Genomic DNA, 16,570 nt, shown 5'->3' on the forward strand with positions numbered 1-16,570 from the left:
ATAATTATTTTAACACCTTGCTGATTGCTCATTTCGCGCAACTGTGTTTTGCTCCAGCAGCTACTGAAAAAATACTTCTCTTTTTTGTTTTGTCAGAGTGCGGCCGCTGCCCCCAGTCCAGTGATGGGCAACATGCCACCCAATGATGGCATGCCAGGAGGACCGATGCCCCCGGGCTTCTTTCAAGTAAGAAAAGAACTTTCTAGCTGACTTCATCCCTTGCCCACCCCCCCCTTCAGTCATCACACAACCCTGATGGCCCTTCACCCCTCCCATATCCATCACTAAGCCTATCCTTCTGTCTCCTCCTCCTTTTTTAGCCTCTTTAGCTGTCCTAATCCCTGTCCAGATGTGTTCCCTCCTCTGTCTCTCTGCCTCCGTCCCATATGTCCATGCTCGGGTTGTTAACTCCTCACACTCTGTCCGATGCCGCGGATGCGCTTGTAGACTTACTGTGGCATGATGTACATTCAGAAAGACAAAATGTTGTGTAATTATAGGTTATTTGAGGAGAGGAGAAGAGGCCATTCTTTCTGGTTTGTGTTGCTTCACTAATTCCTCTTGTCATCACTGTTCTCTGAAGGCTGTCTCCACCCTGACGAGGGCACACTCTCTCTCCTCGCTCTCTTTATGTTTTCATTGCCCTCTTCTTTCTCCCTTGTATGCAAACACACACACAATGCCTAATTAGACTTCAGCACATATTAAACAGATAAAAAAATGTCAAAATTAAGGTTTTAAAATATGTGTACCCCCCCCCAACCAGTCACCTTAGCTCGGCACAGACTGGATGACTGAAAATGACGGCAAGCAGCGGGGCTGGCTCTGTCTGAAGCTCCTCTGATATAGCATCTCCGTAACAAAACAGATAAACCTTTCCATATGTACAACATGTAGCTGAACTAACCCACTGCTGATTGTTGCTTTTATATTTACTACACAGTTAAGAAAGTGTTTTATTTGCCCTAAATGTTAAAAACTATTCCTTTAAGTCTGATGGCAAATGTTGTTCTTGCTGTCAGACAAGTTAGATTCACAAGTTAGATGGTGGGAGGAAACCCACACAGGCACAGGGAGAATGTGCACAGAAAGGCCCCAGGTCCGGGAACCGAACCCCTCACCTTCTTGTTGTGCGGCAACAGCGCTAACCACTATGCCGCCGTGCTGCCCGTCACCCATTATTCAATCATAAATAGTCTTTTGTTGCGGCTATACAAAGTGTACAACATACATAATCAGTCAAAGCAGTTGAAAGCAAACAAAATGAACAATTGTACACGTACATTTGACATATTTGCTCTTACTGTGTTTAGTCTGCTTGATATACATAATATGTGAAACCATCCAATCATTTGTCTGCATTGTCTTTTACCAGTTGATTGGCAGCATGTTGTGCGCAGTGCATCGTGGTCTGTGTGTGTGTGTGCGTGTGTATATGTGTGTATATGCTGGGGTTGTGGAGAATGTTAATGATGTATGAGTAATGTGCAGGGTAGGGGGAAAGCTATCTGATGGTGTTGCATGAGTGACATTGCTTTCCATAAATAGACCCAGTGTACATGGCAGACAGACAGACGGATAGACGGACAGAATGGGCAGAGAGGAGACGTGAAGAGAAGACAGAGGGTTTGGATGTTTTTTCATGATATTCACGCTCTTCTCCTCTCTTCTCTTCTCCTCTCTCTGCTGAGCTCAGCTAAACTGAACTGCAAAGCCACTAAATGTGAAGAAAACAAGAAAATAGATCAAAATGTGGAAATGCTTCAAACTTGACATCAGATTTCCTTAATCAAGCTGCAGACAGACATATTCTAATGTGTCGCAGCCTGTTCATGTGGCATCTCTCACCTTCAGCTGCACACAGATGTCCTAGGTAGCTGACTTTCTCTGCATGGTGAGCTAATGGCTGCAGTCCACGCTGAATGTGCAGGCTACTGCGTTTTCTCTAGTTCATTTATTTATTCATGTGAAGGTTTGTTTGTTTAGGTTTTTATATTCTCATCTCACTTCTCACACTTACAGTAGAAGAAAGGTCAGTCAATCGACGGTGTGAATTTGTAGCCTCAAATGTAGAAGACTGTAAAATTCAAATTTTTTTATAAAAATGAACGATTCTCAATGTAGAATGTGGATTAATTGCATCGAGCCAATAATTTTGTGCATGCTTCATTCATTTCTCATCTGAAGTCCGGGCTGGCTCTCCCTCACCACTCTTCCTCTCTCCTCTCTCCTTCGTATGCCGAGCATCCTTCTCCATGACATTTCCTCACTCTGTCCATTTCCCTTGTCTTTGAAACTATTATTTTGCTCGATCTCACAGTCACTGCTTCAGTGACACATGCTTACTTACTGACTGTGTTGTGTGTGAACTGTTCATGTGCACGCTGTTAATGTGAATGTGAAATTTTCCCCAGTTGCAGTAGCGCTGTAATTAACATAGGTGACCCCAGCACAGTTATTGGCTACAGTCCTGGGAGAGAACGATGAGGGGCAAAGGAGGGACGGTGGTGGAAAGTGGAAGTAGAGGTAGAGATGGAGGGTGTCCCAAGCTACCATAATCTGTGCCTCACAGGACGAGCCTGACATCAGGTTCCTGCCGTGAAAAAAATTTTGCCAAAAAAAAGAGACGATTTAGGTAAAGTGGAAGAAAAGAAAAAAGTTGCTATAGTGTAGACATATGGCATATAATCCTCCTCCTCTCAGAGAAAGTCCATCGCTGCTGCATCATGGCCCTCTGGGGAGGATAAGTAAAGGGGGGAGAGGACGCAGGGCGGGTGGGGGGGTGGAGAAAGAGAGGAGAGGCTGCAAGGAGAGACGGAGTTAATGACAGTCAGGAGGACGAGGAGGAAGAGGAGAAAGCATCAGAGAAGAGAGGACACTGAGATGTGTGAAAAGTCTATCAAGAATGTTTTTATGGGCGTTCTGAGATGTGAAATCAGAAAGAAATGACAGCTGATGACAATAGTGGACAGTTGATGGATTCATCTCCCATCTGCTGCGTAGACAGCAACTAAAATATACAGGAAAATGTTCAGATTTACAGTAGAGTTTCTGCACAGCATGCACACAGCACATGTATAGACAATCAGACTGAATAATGAGAAAAGGAGACAAAGTCTGGAAGAAAGCAGCGTAAATAAGAGCATTAGGCTTCTATCCAGGGAAAAGCAAATTAGATAAAATGTGCTCTGTAGAGATTTATATGGTGCATTTGTCAAAAACAGCCCAAAATTTCCTCTTAGTTGACCTTATTCTCTGATCTACATGTGGTGCACCAGGTACTCGAAAAAGTTAATGTGCTCCATTAAGTCTATAAACCGGTTAGGGTGGGGCAACTTCTCTCCACTAAACTAGAATCGTTCATCTTGGCAAAAAAAAAAAAAAAAGGCGATTTAAAGTCAAGGGCAGTGTGTTTTACAGCAGGTAATTGCGCCTCTTCAGGGACAACACCAAAAAAGCACAACAAGAGGATTAGGTTTGATTACACATTTAAGAACAAGCGATACAGGTATCAAAGACGAATTTAAGAATCTGCTCAAAGCTGACACATGGCAGGCACACAGCAAATTAGGGGGACATCTGCTCTGAGTAATTTACTCATCAGAGTTAAGTCTGATTTTGGGGTCCCTTCTGGTCAGATGTTTTACAAAGACACACATTAATAAGGTGAATTGCTTTAGGAAGTGAACAGGAGATGGCCAGACATGCTTGAAGAACGCTGGCTCGGGTCATTTTTATTGCCTGTAAAGGTCAAATGTCACATCACACTGTTCTCTGTCAGTCCTTCAGCAAATAGGTGAATGACAGAACATTAGTTGCAAGGTTGTTAGGTTAGCCAAAGAAACTGCATTTAATTTCCAAGCAGCTGAAATCCAAAGTCATGCGACATAATAACATGAGACTTTTTCTTTTTTCTTTTTTCTTTTTTTTTTGCCTCTGGACAAAAGACGAACAGATTTAGTAAAAAAACAGTCCGTGAAACATTTTAATTATTTCTTTTTTATTATCTCATAAATAGCTGTGAATAGAGGATACAAAAAGACAAATGCTTGAGGACCAAGAGGCGTGTGCAGGCAAAACTTTTCACTTCTGCCTGATCAAACACCATTAAAGGGATTTGTATCTTCACTGACTATCCTTGAGAGTACGTTGACAAGAATGATGCTCCGACAATTCTCCTTGAATGACAACTTGAAAATGAGACAGTCCTCTGAAAATGCTTTCTCTGTCCATTGTCTGCTGTAGCTACTGTGAGACTTAGTTCAAACATGTTGATAACAGTCCCATCAGTTAAACAGTGATTTAAATGTAGCCGTTGTCTCCTGCTGTGCATGCTTCATCCCTGTCAGCAGCACGTTATGCTATGAGGCATGTTTTATCTGTGTACAGGGAGACGTTAGCACATGCACGCGCACGCACGCACACGCACACACTCACACACACATTTCCCAGTGTAATGTTGAAACTTCATGTGGATGCTCCATTCAGCTAAGGAGGAGGAGATCACAAATGTATATAAATCATTTGGCACCTTCCTAACATGTTTAAATGGCTGTCAGCATTGCACGGCCGTCCTCTGGGAGAAAACATCCCCCGTTGGCGTGTTCCCATCTTTGAGCTGACGTGTGGCTATGCTATATACCATGAGCTAGCAGGAGACCCACTGCTGCCACCACCACTCTCCTAGGAATGTTAGCAAGGAATGACAATGAGTGTGCACTCTGTGTGTCTATAAATGTGTGTGTGTGTGTGTGTGCGCGTGCCTGCGTGCATGTGTGAGTGTGTGGTGCTGTCCCTCCTGGCTTTGTTTGTTGTGTTCAGTGATGCAGGCTGCTTTGTGTTCCCACTCTGTGTTCGTGTGTGAGCAGTAGTTTGATGGCAGTTACATACTGCCCTCTAGTGCTGGCATCTCTATACAAGAGAAGGAAAACTCAATGGCTGGTACTCTTCGGTCTCTCTCTCCCTTACTCTCTCTCTCTCTCTCTCTCTCTTTGTGTGTCCCTCCCTCTCTCTCTCTGTCTGTTAGTGGTCCATCAGGGGCAGCAGTGTGGGTCTTTCTTAAACTGAAATGAGTGGTGGGGAGGCGAGGGGGTTGTGTTGATGGGTTTGTGGTACTGTGCCAAGCTGTTATCTCCTTAGCCGGGTAGAAAATGATTTTATTAATTGCTTCATTTAACGCGCTCCGTGCCCCCCAAGCCCCCTCCCCTCTCCCCTTACACTAATACACAAACAACAGTACACGATCATGCACACTCTATCTAAGCTACTTTTCAAACTTGCCCTGTGTATACCTCAGTGACAGTTGAAACATTCTGCCTCTCCTCTCTGTGGGGGCCTGTAGACAGAACAGTGTGGCCATAAAGGCCATATGTTGGCCCATTCACGTGTAATGGCAGGAAGGCCCGGGGAGACCCAGCCTGAGGAGCAATGCTCCATTATGGCACATTATACGGAGGAACAAGAGACAAGCCTTACATGTGTGAAATGGTGTATCACCAACATTGTGGGGAAAAAGTCTGTTCACATAGCCACCTTATGGGGAATCATCTCCCATTGGGGAACAAGAAGCTGGCCCCACACAAGATGAACTATTAAGTTTTAGAGTGAAGAGCTGAGTTTTGGTTATGGTTAGGATAAAGTAAGGTTATGGCTGGGGCAAGGCTCGCAGTGATTATGGTCACAGTTAGAGTAAAGCTCCGGAAAATAAATGTAAGTTAATGCAATGTCCTCTTAAGTGACTAAAACTGGGTCAAGTGTTTGTTTATCTGTGGAGAAGCAGACTGCTGCAGCTGGGTCAGTGCAGCAAGACCCTGCAGGGATGTCTTGTTAGACACACACAGAGACTGCCTCAGCAACAATAATAATATCTGAGGTCAGACAGCACTAGTGCTGCATTAGCCCCAGTGTGAACCTGCTGAGAGACAGAGTGAGCCAGTACAGCTGGTGTTAACCACCCAAAACATATACACACAGAGTGGCAGAACAACCACAGTGGCACCCACACAAACGTCAAACCTCCACTCTGCCAACATGTTCAGAGAACAGTGACTGTGCAACACACAAACACTTCCAGACTGCATTTTGTGCTGCTAATAAGTTGTTTTATTGAAGACCTGTCTGCCTCTGAAATGATCCAGTTACATGATAGATGGATAGAATCAGTGCGCAGGAAAAGTAGACTGCCACGTTTAAATAGGAGAAGAAACACCTGTCTTCAGAACCACATTGCTGCTCTTGATCTCAGCATTTGTGCCTTTTTAAGGAAGGCGTTACAAGTTCAATAAGTGCTGACCAGCAGCATTGGTGTCTCATGTGTGCACAAGGTCAGGTCTCCTGCTAAAATCTGGGTTACAAAGCGTACCTGGTAGTGCAGCAGCGAAGTATCTGCGCCTGTGGGAACACACTTGTCTTAAGCTGTCAACCAGGCATGTTTATTTTCCCACTGTAGCAGCACCCACAGGCTCCTGGTGCTCAGCTCTGTCGGCACTCCACCACCGGAGCAATGCCAACAGAGCATTCACACAGGGATGGTGGCACAGTGGGCAGGTTGGGAAAAAGTAATGGAGGGATTAAAGAGAGTTTGTGTGTGTGTCTGTATGTGTGTCTGTGTGTCACGAGAGGTGCATGTATCTGTGCAGCTGCCTTCTTAATGAAAAATGATGCACACAGGTGAAGAAGTGTTGAGAGCTAATGTGTATTGATGTTTGTGCTGAATGATTAGTCAATTAGATAAAACTAATCAACAAGAAATTCATTTATCAGATTATTGATAATAATGATAATTTACTTAATTGTTTTAGGCCACTACGTGTACCCTTTCACAATCAATTTTGGCTCCCAGAGTGATGGGATCAAACAGACACGGAGGTCTGCAGTGAATCCCCCACTGATCCCCCTGCATGAATTCAGGTCCATGAATATCCTCTATAGCTTTTTATGTGGACTGTCTTGTTTTTCAACTACTTTATCAAGCAAAATTGAGAAATATTTACCAGTTGTTTTGCATCTTTTTTTTTTTACATTTGTATTTATATAACCAGTAAAAAAGCTATGAAAATATATATATATTTTTTTTATTGTTAATAAATATAACTATAATAATTACTACATTAATCAAATTGACATATTTAAGGAGCACATCTAAAAAATGTCAATTAAGTAAAAAAAAAAAAAAAAAAAAAAGAAAAAAAATTGACTAATTCTAACCCTAAATATGTCTGGAGTGTGTGTGTGTGTGTGTGTGTGTGTGTGTTTATGGGTTAGGGTTATGTTGCATTTGGCTAATCCTCTAATCCCTAATCTCTTCATACTGATGTAGATATCCACCTGTTGAAGCAACACACTCCTACAGTATATTCTACGTGCACAAACAGTCATTCCAGCACACACTCTGCTTTCACTTGTGAAAAAAGACAGAGATCACATATTCGCACTCATCACCGCTCTGCTGCTCACAAACACACACACATGTAATGTCACCTGATAGCAGAGTGCTTGACAGAGGCTCTGGCAGACTAGTAGATAAGCCTATTTTGGCAGTGGGTGGTCCTTTTTTTCCGTATTGATGTTCAGGTAGTAACAGATCTCTGCTGGACTCATATGAGGTTACTGTAGGAAGTGACAGAGGTCAGAGTTCACACGGTCGTCTGATTCTGTATTCACTTTAATGTACTTAGCATAGTGTTTGCGCTGGGAGGTTGACTGCTCTGAGTCTTTATTCACTCCCATAATCCATAATACTATGTCTGAACTACTAGAACCTAGAGTGATTTGAGCAGCGGAATAATTCCAGTTATTTTCAGTCTAGCACAATGTTCTCTATGTTTTACCATAATGATAGTTGGGGGAAATATTTGGTGAGCACCAGCTTCACCAATGCGTTGTCCTTTGACTGTACATTAGACAACAGCACCTTCGGAAAATATGTGTGAAAAGAGTACTTTTTGACAAAACAACATGACTGTAACTGAGCTTTGATTACAGTCCACCTCCTGAATTGATCTGAACTCATCGGGGAAATTAATAATTCCTGCAAATGAAAAATCAATGTGGGTTTCTGCAAACGTTGGTGACAAACCTTGTTACATGCATTTCGCGTTGACGTAGTAGAACAGATGTGTATAAATGTATTGTAATTGCACGCTTAGCTCGAACATGCTGCATTTACTGTCTGAAGGAAATGGCACTTAATGTTGCATTAAGAGTTGATGACCTCTAGGGGCAGAAACAAACTCAGGGAAACATGCTACAACAGCTCTACAGTTACATATTAGCATGTTAACACGTCCTGAAGCTCTCCAGCCATGAAGTAGCATCATAATTTTATTAAAGTCTGACTCAGGTGCATCCAATGATCACCAGCCTTTTAGCCTTCCTCTGCTGCAGCAGCTCCTGAACTAAATCTTACATCTTTCATTGTGGCAACGTACATCCTCTTCTCTGGGTCATGCTGGTCAGGTATCATACAATACCTGAGTCTGAGTGCTGACGGTGTGCTTCATTGTGTTATATTGTCAGTCTGATGAGAGCTGTTGGAATGTAAATGTACTCACAGGAACATCAAGTATGTTTCTGAAAATGGACATTTTTTTCTGTTTTATTTGAAATGTGAGTGGCATCGCAAACAAAATCTCTTTCACTGTCCAAATGAGTGTGATAAAATACGGTTTTGGCTGAACTTTTGCATTAAATCTCACATCACATAGTCCCTTAAATTACTAACTCCTGCAATCCTCTGATGTGGTTTGTTGCATTTAATTTCTCCCAAGCATGTCTACACATCACCAAATACATTCGCTGATCGTTTCATTCATATCTTTCTATCTTTTCTTCACCAGGGTCCACCAGGATCTCAGCCTTCCCCTCACACGCAGCCTCCCCCACATAATCCCAGTAATCCCATGATGGGGCCTCATGGACAGGTAAGATTCTCTGTCTCTCACTCACTCATTCACTCACGTACTCCGTGTACAAACAGCACACAGGTCCCTTGTTGTGCTAACCAACAGTATGGGCAACATCCATGATGGTAGGTTGGATGAATAATTTAGCTGTGTTGGCCTAGCTGCAAGGAGCGGAGGTGCATCTGGAGGGCCTCCACTCTCCCTCAGCCCAGCACTCACCATCCCGTAGTCCATCAATAGACCATTAATATTGCAGCACATTCTGACATTGTGCAGCTCTTTGCGCACAAACCCACCATAGCATGGTCAGAGAAGAAGACATGAAAGGAGAGGTAGAAGAAGGAGGGAAGGGGGTACAAAATAAAACAGGTAATTGGGATTATATAACTGGTCCTCCAATTATACACACACAGTATGTAATTAACATTGAAAACATGTCTCCTGTTGTATTTGTGTTGTGCTTATCTTGAGTGAAGAAGATGATATGAAAATTATGTTGTTCATGCTCCATGACAAAAAACACACAGCTCTTATCCAATCGGCACTGAAATCAGCTTGTTTCCCCTTGATACTGAAATAGTTGGATTGAGTTTGGAATTAATTCTTATCATCTGATACTGAAATATGGCTCCCTGGATGTGGGTATTTGTAGTTGCAGCAGTGTACTCTCAGGTAATTCTGAAAACCATCTGTCTGCGGTGCTTTACATTATTCACTAGTCTTGTGCTGGCTGCGGCGTGCGTGTCTCGGCCAGCCTGTTCTTGTCCCTTTTCTGCTGAAACATCTGTCGGGATGCTGTCTTCAGTTTCTCTCATGAATCCCTCTATCCTGGATGCATTTTTGTTGCACTGCTGTGAGGTGATACATGCACACGACAGGAAAAAAAAAATCGTCCAGCACACGTGGAGCTGCACAAAAGAGACAAAGCTTCGTGATGTAGAGCATTGTTTCTGCTCGTATCGCTCCTTCTCTCCTTCCGCTATGTCATGTGTCTCTTCTCTTTCTGCTCCACCTCCTTCTTTCCTGTATCCAATCCAAGTTTCCATTCTGCATGTGTTCTCTTTTGCCTTCTCTCTTATCTCTTGTCCTTTACCTTTATCCTAATGGATTTTACCACCTGAGGTCTTACTTTCCAAAACTTAATGACAGCCCCCTCCTTCTTGAGGAGCTTGTAACAAAACTACTAAAGTACATTATTCCTTGACACAATAGCTCCCCCTGCTGACCAACAACAATTATATTTAAAAACAGAACAGGACAGGTTGTTCTTGTATGGCCTGTATACGTTTCTCATCTGGAAATAATCAAGGTGCGGATTTGTTTGGCTAAAAGTTTATCATAATATCAGATATTGTTTCTGTGTCCAAACAAAAAAAGCATCTTGGGTCATTGGAGATAGATGAAAGAATCAACATTTGTCCACATTAAAACATCACGCAAAGAAAAAGCCCCAGGTGTGATGTGATGTTATTAGGCATTAATTTGTGGTTGTTTCACTGATTTAATAATAACGCCGACATGCTGAGGCACAGCTGAGCATCTTATGATTCATGTGTTGTATCATATTAGTCTGTCTATTTTGTTAGAAGTCTGTTTGATGACTCCTGTTTTATTATGTTACAGATATTTCTATACATAGATATTCAAATTATGACCTCATGATTATCTGACACTGTTGCCTGAAGTCATTTGTTTTGGCTGTTGTTTGCATAAACTAGAAGCTAGTTTTCATGGCAACTGAATGAACTCTACACTCTCTCTGTTGTGTTTTTGTATACTCATCTTAGAGAGCCAGAATGCACTCAACTTGTGATATTTCAAGTTCTGTCTTTTCGGAATTCAGAATAAAATAATCAGAGAGAACAATTATAGATGATGGTCACCCTTTTTCTGTCTGTCCTGCAGCCATTCATGTCTCCGCGGTACCCAGGTGGCCCAAGGCCCTCGCTCCGTATGCCAAATCAGCCTCCTGGGAGCATCCCTGGTTCTCAGCCTCTCCTGCCAAACAGCCTGGACCCGACCAGACCTCAAGGTAATGACAAACACACAGCCCAGAGACTTAAATAGTCCCATGTTGGCCTCTGAATGGCATACAAAATAAAAATTGATCTAAACAGTGCTATCAACAAGCTGCACTATCTCTGTCTCACCACAGGACATCCAAACATGGGAGGTCCAATGAGAATGAATCCTCCAAGAGGCATGGGAGGCATGGGCCCACAGGTAAACATCAGTACAAGACTCAGTCACATAGAATATAACACAAACGGCTTTGTCAACAAAGCAAGTTATGACAGTAAATGGTGTCCTTTAGTGGTATCAGCCTACTGCACTCCCACTCTGCAGCTGCCTCGCTGCCAGATTTGGTGCTTGGACCGTCAGTTTATGAGCAGACCCAATGTTTGGTTACCCCTCATTTAGAGCTACCATAAAACCAGCTATAACGTCAAACCAGTAGCCTATAAACTTCCTACAGATAATCCCTCTGCTCTGCTGAAGAGAAGTTTTGGTTCTGCCAGCTCGTAACTTTGCCTTTAAATGTCAGAGCACTTTGATGATTACCTTGGCTCTGACCAGTGCTCACCCACTGACAACGCCAGTTCGACATGTTAAATCCTACTCACCAGCTCCCACCTAGGGATACAGACAGAGGCAGAATACTCAGACTGCACTGAGCAAGCTGCCGCCAACGCATTTGCGCCAAAAACAGTGCCACTTTTGGCACTGTCGGTTTCCTTTTATTGTCTTAATTTTTGTTGATGGGATTCAGTGTAATACATAAGATGCTTAAAGAACAGTGTCCTTTTGAATTACCATTACCAGACAGCTGCTTCATTCTGCACCCAACCACCTCCTGCTCTAACATCACCTCACAAAGATACACACACACACACTATCAGTGGCCCTCAGCCCCTCTCTACTCCACCCTGGCACGGTGACTTTGGCAGTTAGCGTACCAGCAGCTGGTGTGGCATCTGCTCGACAAGTGTAATCGTCTGCTGAACAAAACTCTTCCTCTGAGTGGAGCCGCTCTCTGGCCTGCCCCTCTACTCTCTCTCTCTCCCTTCTCTCTGTCTAAGTCACACACACACATACACAAATACACACATCCAGTGCCATCCAACCCGCCTGCTGGGCTGCCATGAAAACATACATGCAAATGCACAGAGGGGAGCAAACCCACATAGAGACACACAAATCATGCATACATAGATACACGTAAACACAAAAAGACTCACACATTGCCCACTCCAGCCAGCCCACACATAGTTCATACTCGCACATAATTAACCACTAGTTAGCTGGAGACATGGTCGTCACTGACCTTCATTAAGATTCAAGCTTTTGGACAAAGCAGGTGAGAGGCACTGTGCTAACTGTGTGTGTGTGTGTTTCTCTGTTTGTGTAGAATTATGGTGGTGGTATGAGGCCTCCACCAAACTCCATGGGGCCAGGGATGCCAGGCATGAACATGTAAGTAAACAGAACTTCTGCTTCCAGGGATAAGCCTAATTTAGGGGAATATTCAGCTTTTTCTTTTCTTTCTTTTTAAAAACCAGATTACTCTTTGACTGGCTTTGCTGTCTGGAATGATGGCACTTTCTCCACCAAGTCAGCTGCTGACTTTGATGTCACAAAATCCCTCATTGCATTAAAAATGAATTGAAATATAGTGAGCATGGTTTGTCAAATGTGAATCAGGGACTTGGTCTGAAAAGAACTGAAGTCTTTAAATTAAATGCCCAGTTCCTGATTGCTCTTTCTTTTTGCTTTTCTAGGGGTCCGGGTGGAAGAGGTCCATGGCCGAACCCCAACACCAACTCAGTGAGTCACAGTCTCTCACATCTTTATCGCCCACATGACTGAGTGTGTTTGCAATAACTGTGTTTCCTGCTTTATTTCATCTCGGGGTCGACTCTCTCAACAGATAGCTTATTCATCTTCATCTCCAGGCAACTATGTGGTAAGTGTCCTGTCATTGACTCGTGCTCAACCACAGGCCATAAATTACCTGCCATGCTGACATCTTACAGGCAAGCTGCCGTCTACATGCACTCAGCACTCATTTCTCTTTTTTCTTTCTTCTTTACCCCTCAGGGCCCTCCAGGGGGAGGTGGCCCACCAGGAACTCCCATCATGCCTAGCCCCGGAGGTGAGTTATACATTTCAGTTTTCCTTCTGATTTCCACTTTTATCCAGTGTTCACTAAAACAGGGCTCAGACAAAGAAACATTAAACATGGTCTTTATGAGACACAGATCTCTCTTTGGGAGGACTCTAAATACTTAAAGAATTGAGCCTCAAGGAATGCTCTTGTGAATGTAAAACAACAAAAAATTTTGAAATATTGCACTGAATGGGGGACATTTGGTTGGGTATGGCATTTTGTCACTGTTCTGACACTGTTCTGTCACTTTGTGCAATCTGGAAAGCATCATAGTTTTTTCAGTGGTTTCTCACATTTGAGATAGTTGTATAAAAGAGAAGCAGAGGCATGTCAGTCTGCAATCAACCAACTGATCCGTCTCAGCTTTGACCCATCGGTCTAGTATCTCTGTGGAGGATTAGCTGCGAACAAAACACTGTGGGCAGATATCCTGTAGATGTTCTGTTTCTGTTGGTGTGTGGAGCGCTTCTTTTTGTGTCCACTATTTATTATTTATATACGTACCTCTATTGTGATTCGTTGCCGGGGCAACCTTTTGTACAAAACGCTCCGGCTCACGTACACTGGGGGGGAAAAACACATTTCCACTGCAGTCGCCAAGACTGCACACACAAACACACACACACACACAAGCCTCCCACTCAGTATTGCCCCCCTCTTCCAGTCACGACATAACAAGCTAGATTCAGGGAAACTAACAGGCAAGATCTCTCCACCACTTTGCACTTCCATTATCCTTCTCCTCACTGTCTTTCAATTTGTTTATGTGTGTGTGTGTGTGTGTGTGTGTGTGTGTGTGTGTGTGTGGTTTTCTCACAACTTTTTTCCTGCAATGCCAGATCAAGGACACCTTATCCCTCTGAATCTTTTCAGGACGGACATGAGACATAAGAAGTGACACAATATGTACTGGTTGTTGCGAAATTACAAGAGTGTTCCTCTGCAGTAATAACTTTGCCTAATCTTCCGATTGTTGAAATTACACATAATCAGAGGTGGACAGAGTACACAATTTCACTACTTGAGTAAAAGTACAGATACTCCTTGTCAAATATTACTCTAATGCAAGTAAAAGTAGCTTTGTCATGTCATTTCTCATGTTGCTGTCTCTGCTATTCACCTTGATTAGTAGACTGTCCTGTGTGCTCCATGTCTAGTTCCTCATCCAATTCCTCTTATGATAGTACTTCTTGTCATAGATTCAGGATGACGGCAAAAATGGAGGAGAGAATTAGTGAGTTAGAGTCGCGGCTCCGCACTTTAGCTAACTCAGCTTATGCTAGTGTAGCTAGCTATAAAGCTAACTCTGTTTCACCTTGGCTTCACAGCTGAGTTTGGTAGCTCCATCAGGGGATTTGGGGGGGGGCATCTAAGATTATCTTGTCCCGGGCCCAGGGAAGACTGTCAGCTGGCCTGGACGGAGCTAACGCCAATCGAGTCTAATCGATTGCTTTGGTGAAACCTGGAAGTCTTTCAGAACATGGCGGTTCAGCACGATATGCTTCAACTTTCTGGGGGGTTGGTGACAGACATTTTACAGCTTGCAGAGTATGTGGAAGTGGGACCTGCTGACCCTGAGCATGTAGCGTGTAAAGCAGAAGAATTTCTTTAAGTCGTTGGCGTTATTTCCGACAATGATATTGACCGCAAATTTAGAAGAAGTACTCCACCAGAGAAATAATCCAGGAAGGATGAGTATTATACATCGTGGCCATATTCTTACCTGGAACACGCACAGAGGTGTGCGTGTTACAAAAACAACTACAATTTAAAATAATGAACGAGTCATGTTAGACTAGCACAAAAGTAGCAAGTAACTAGAGCATCAATAGAAATGTAGTGGAGTAAAAAATACAATATTAGTCCTTCAAATGTAGTGAAGTGAACGTAAAAGTATCCCCCAAAATAATACTCAAGTAAAGTACAGATACTCAAACTGTACTACAATACAGTACTCAGGTAAATTTTCTAGCACCCACATAATGGGTGCTTTTTGATTGTGCAAAGCAAAGACCAGCGTGTCAATTGACTGACACATACTGACATTTTGCACTGCCTCTTAAAATAACATCCAGGTGGTCTTTATCTTGTACTACTCTTCCATCCCAGTGACTTAGCCATATTCTCATTAATTCCCATTTCCTACCCTGTTCCAGTCCCCATTCACCTTATTTTTTTACTTTTCTTAGACCAATTTGATACAGAGATAGACATCCAATCGTTTTTTGTTTTTTTTCTTTGTTTGTTTTGTCAGATTCAACAAACTCAAGTGAAAACATCTACACAATGATGAACCCTATTGGCCCTGGTGGAAATAGACCTAACGTGAGTAGTTTCTTTTGTTCATTTTTTTAATACATTAAATAGCTTTTTTTATTTCTAATAAACACCACAAAAGCAAACAGCAGGTTCTCTTAAAATGTTTCTGTTATTTTTCTTCAGTTCCCAATGGGACCTGGTCCTGACGGGCCGATGGGTGGATTGGGGGCTATGGAGCAGCATCATATGAACGGATCACTAGGTGGGTAGTTAAAGATGTGTGCACAGTGTACATTGTACATGTCAGGTACTTGGTATGAGCCCTGGGAATATTCAATGAAGCATGACACTCTTTGAACCGAGGCCTTCAGAAGTAAAGCTCTGCCCTCTTTTGGCTGATGGAGGAAATGTTTCCTCTTAGTATTGATCAAAGCTGAACAGATTAGTGGGGCAATTGATCCTGTAGATGGGTAACGTGGTCAGCAAAGCCAGTGCAATTGGTGTTCATCTGTATCTGAAACAAATAGCTTAATTAAAGGCCGTTACCTGTGAGGGATCAGGGTGTTTTGTGAATGAAGTGGATATCCTCAAGTGATGTTAAATTAGCACCTGATTACTGAGGATTGCTCAATTGTTGTTTAAAACTATTTATTGTTCTTACTCTCTGTTTTTTTAATTTCGAATTACAGGCTCCGGTGACATGGATGGGTTGCCAAAGGTGAGACTGACTGACTGACTGTCCACTTCTCCATGTATTTGTCTGTCTGTATGAAAAGTCTGTATTCTGATTGCTTCTTTTCCCATCTTGTAGAACTCTCCCAATAACATGGCAGGCATGAACAATCCCCCCGGTACTCCGCGGGACGACGGCGAGATGGCAGGCAACTTTTTAAACCCATTCCAAAGTGAAAGTGTGAGTACCAACACACCTTTTAAACTGGAGACAAACAACAAGACTATTTAAATAAAAATCCTGTCCCAACAGTAAAGGATGTGTGAAAGCACATAAAGTATTTCATACTTCTAATTCTGCTGATTTCAGTCATTTCTGCAGAAATGTCTACTGTTATCAAACACCAGGATCACATCAAGCCTTTATTTATGTGAAACTGTCTAACTTTTATTAGACTAATATGAGAGCAATACTAAGACTGGCCTCGTGTGATAGTAAACATTTTTTCGTGAAACTAGCCCATGCTTTATTTTGCACATTTCCAAAAAATCTTTCTTGAAATCAGCC

The 16,570-nt window shown here is 42.7% G+C and overlaps 1 protein-coding gene across 9 annotated transcripts in view; it reads left to right on the forward strand.

Moving 5' to 3' along the window:
• Positions 1-16,570, forward strand: part of ssbp4 (single stranded DNA binding protein 4) — a 74,902-nt gene that overhangs the window by 54,696 nt on the left and 3,636 nt on the right. For 2 of the 9 annotated variants that reach the window (XM_029499610.1, XM_029499609.1), the window contains exons 5-16: positions 97-186; positions 8,838-8,921; positions 10,809-10,935; positions 11,059-11,126; positions 12,313-12,377; positions 12,683-12,728; positions 12,832-12,867; positions 13,002-13,056; positions 15,326-15,396; positions 15,514-15,592; positions 16,020-16,048; positions 16,142-16,243. In XM_029499610.1, coding sequence (XP_029355470.1) covers positions 97-186; positions 8,838-8,921; positions 10,809-10,935; positions 11,059-11,126; positions 12,313-12,377; positions 12,683-12,728; positions 12,832-12,867; positions 13,002-13,056; positions 15,326-15,396; positions 15,514-15,592; positions 16,020-16,048; positions 16,142-16,243 — 852 coding nt within the window. Of the gene's footprint in view, positions 1-96; positions 187-8,837; positions 8,922-10,808; positions 10,936-11,058; positions 11,137-11,613; positions 11,634-12,312; positions 12,378-12,682; positions 12,729-12,831; positions 12,868-13,001; positions 13,057-15,325; positions 15,397-15,513; positions 15,593-16,019; positions 16,049-16,141; positions 16,244-16,570 lie in introns of all 9 variants that reach the window. The other 7 variants (XM_029499612.1, XM_029499614.1, XM_029499613.1 and 4 more) reach the window with 7 other exon arrangements.

Source organism: Echeneis naucrates, chromosome 4, assembly GCF_900963305.1.
Source record: "Echeneis naucrates chromosome 4, fEcheNa1.1, whole genome shotgun sequence".
Classification (NCBI taxonomy): domain Eukaryota; kingdom Metazoa; phylum Chordata; class Actinopteri; order Carangiformes; family Echeneidae; genus Echeneis; species Echeneis naucrates.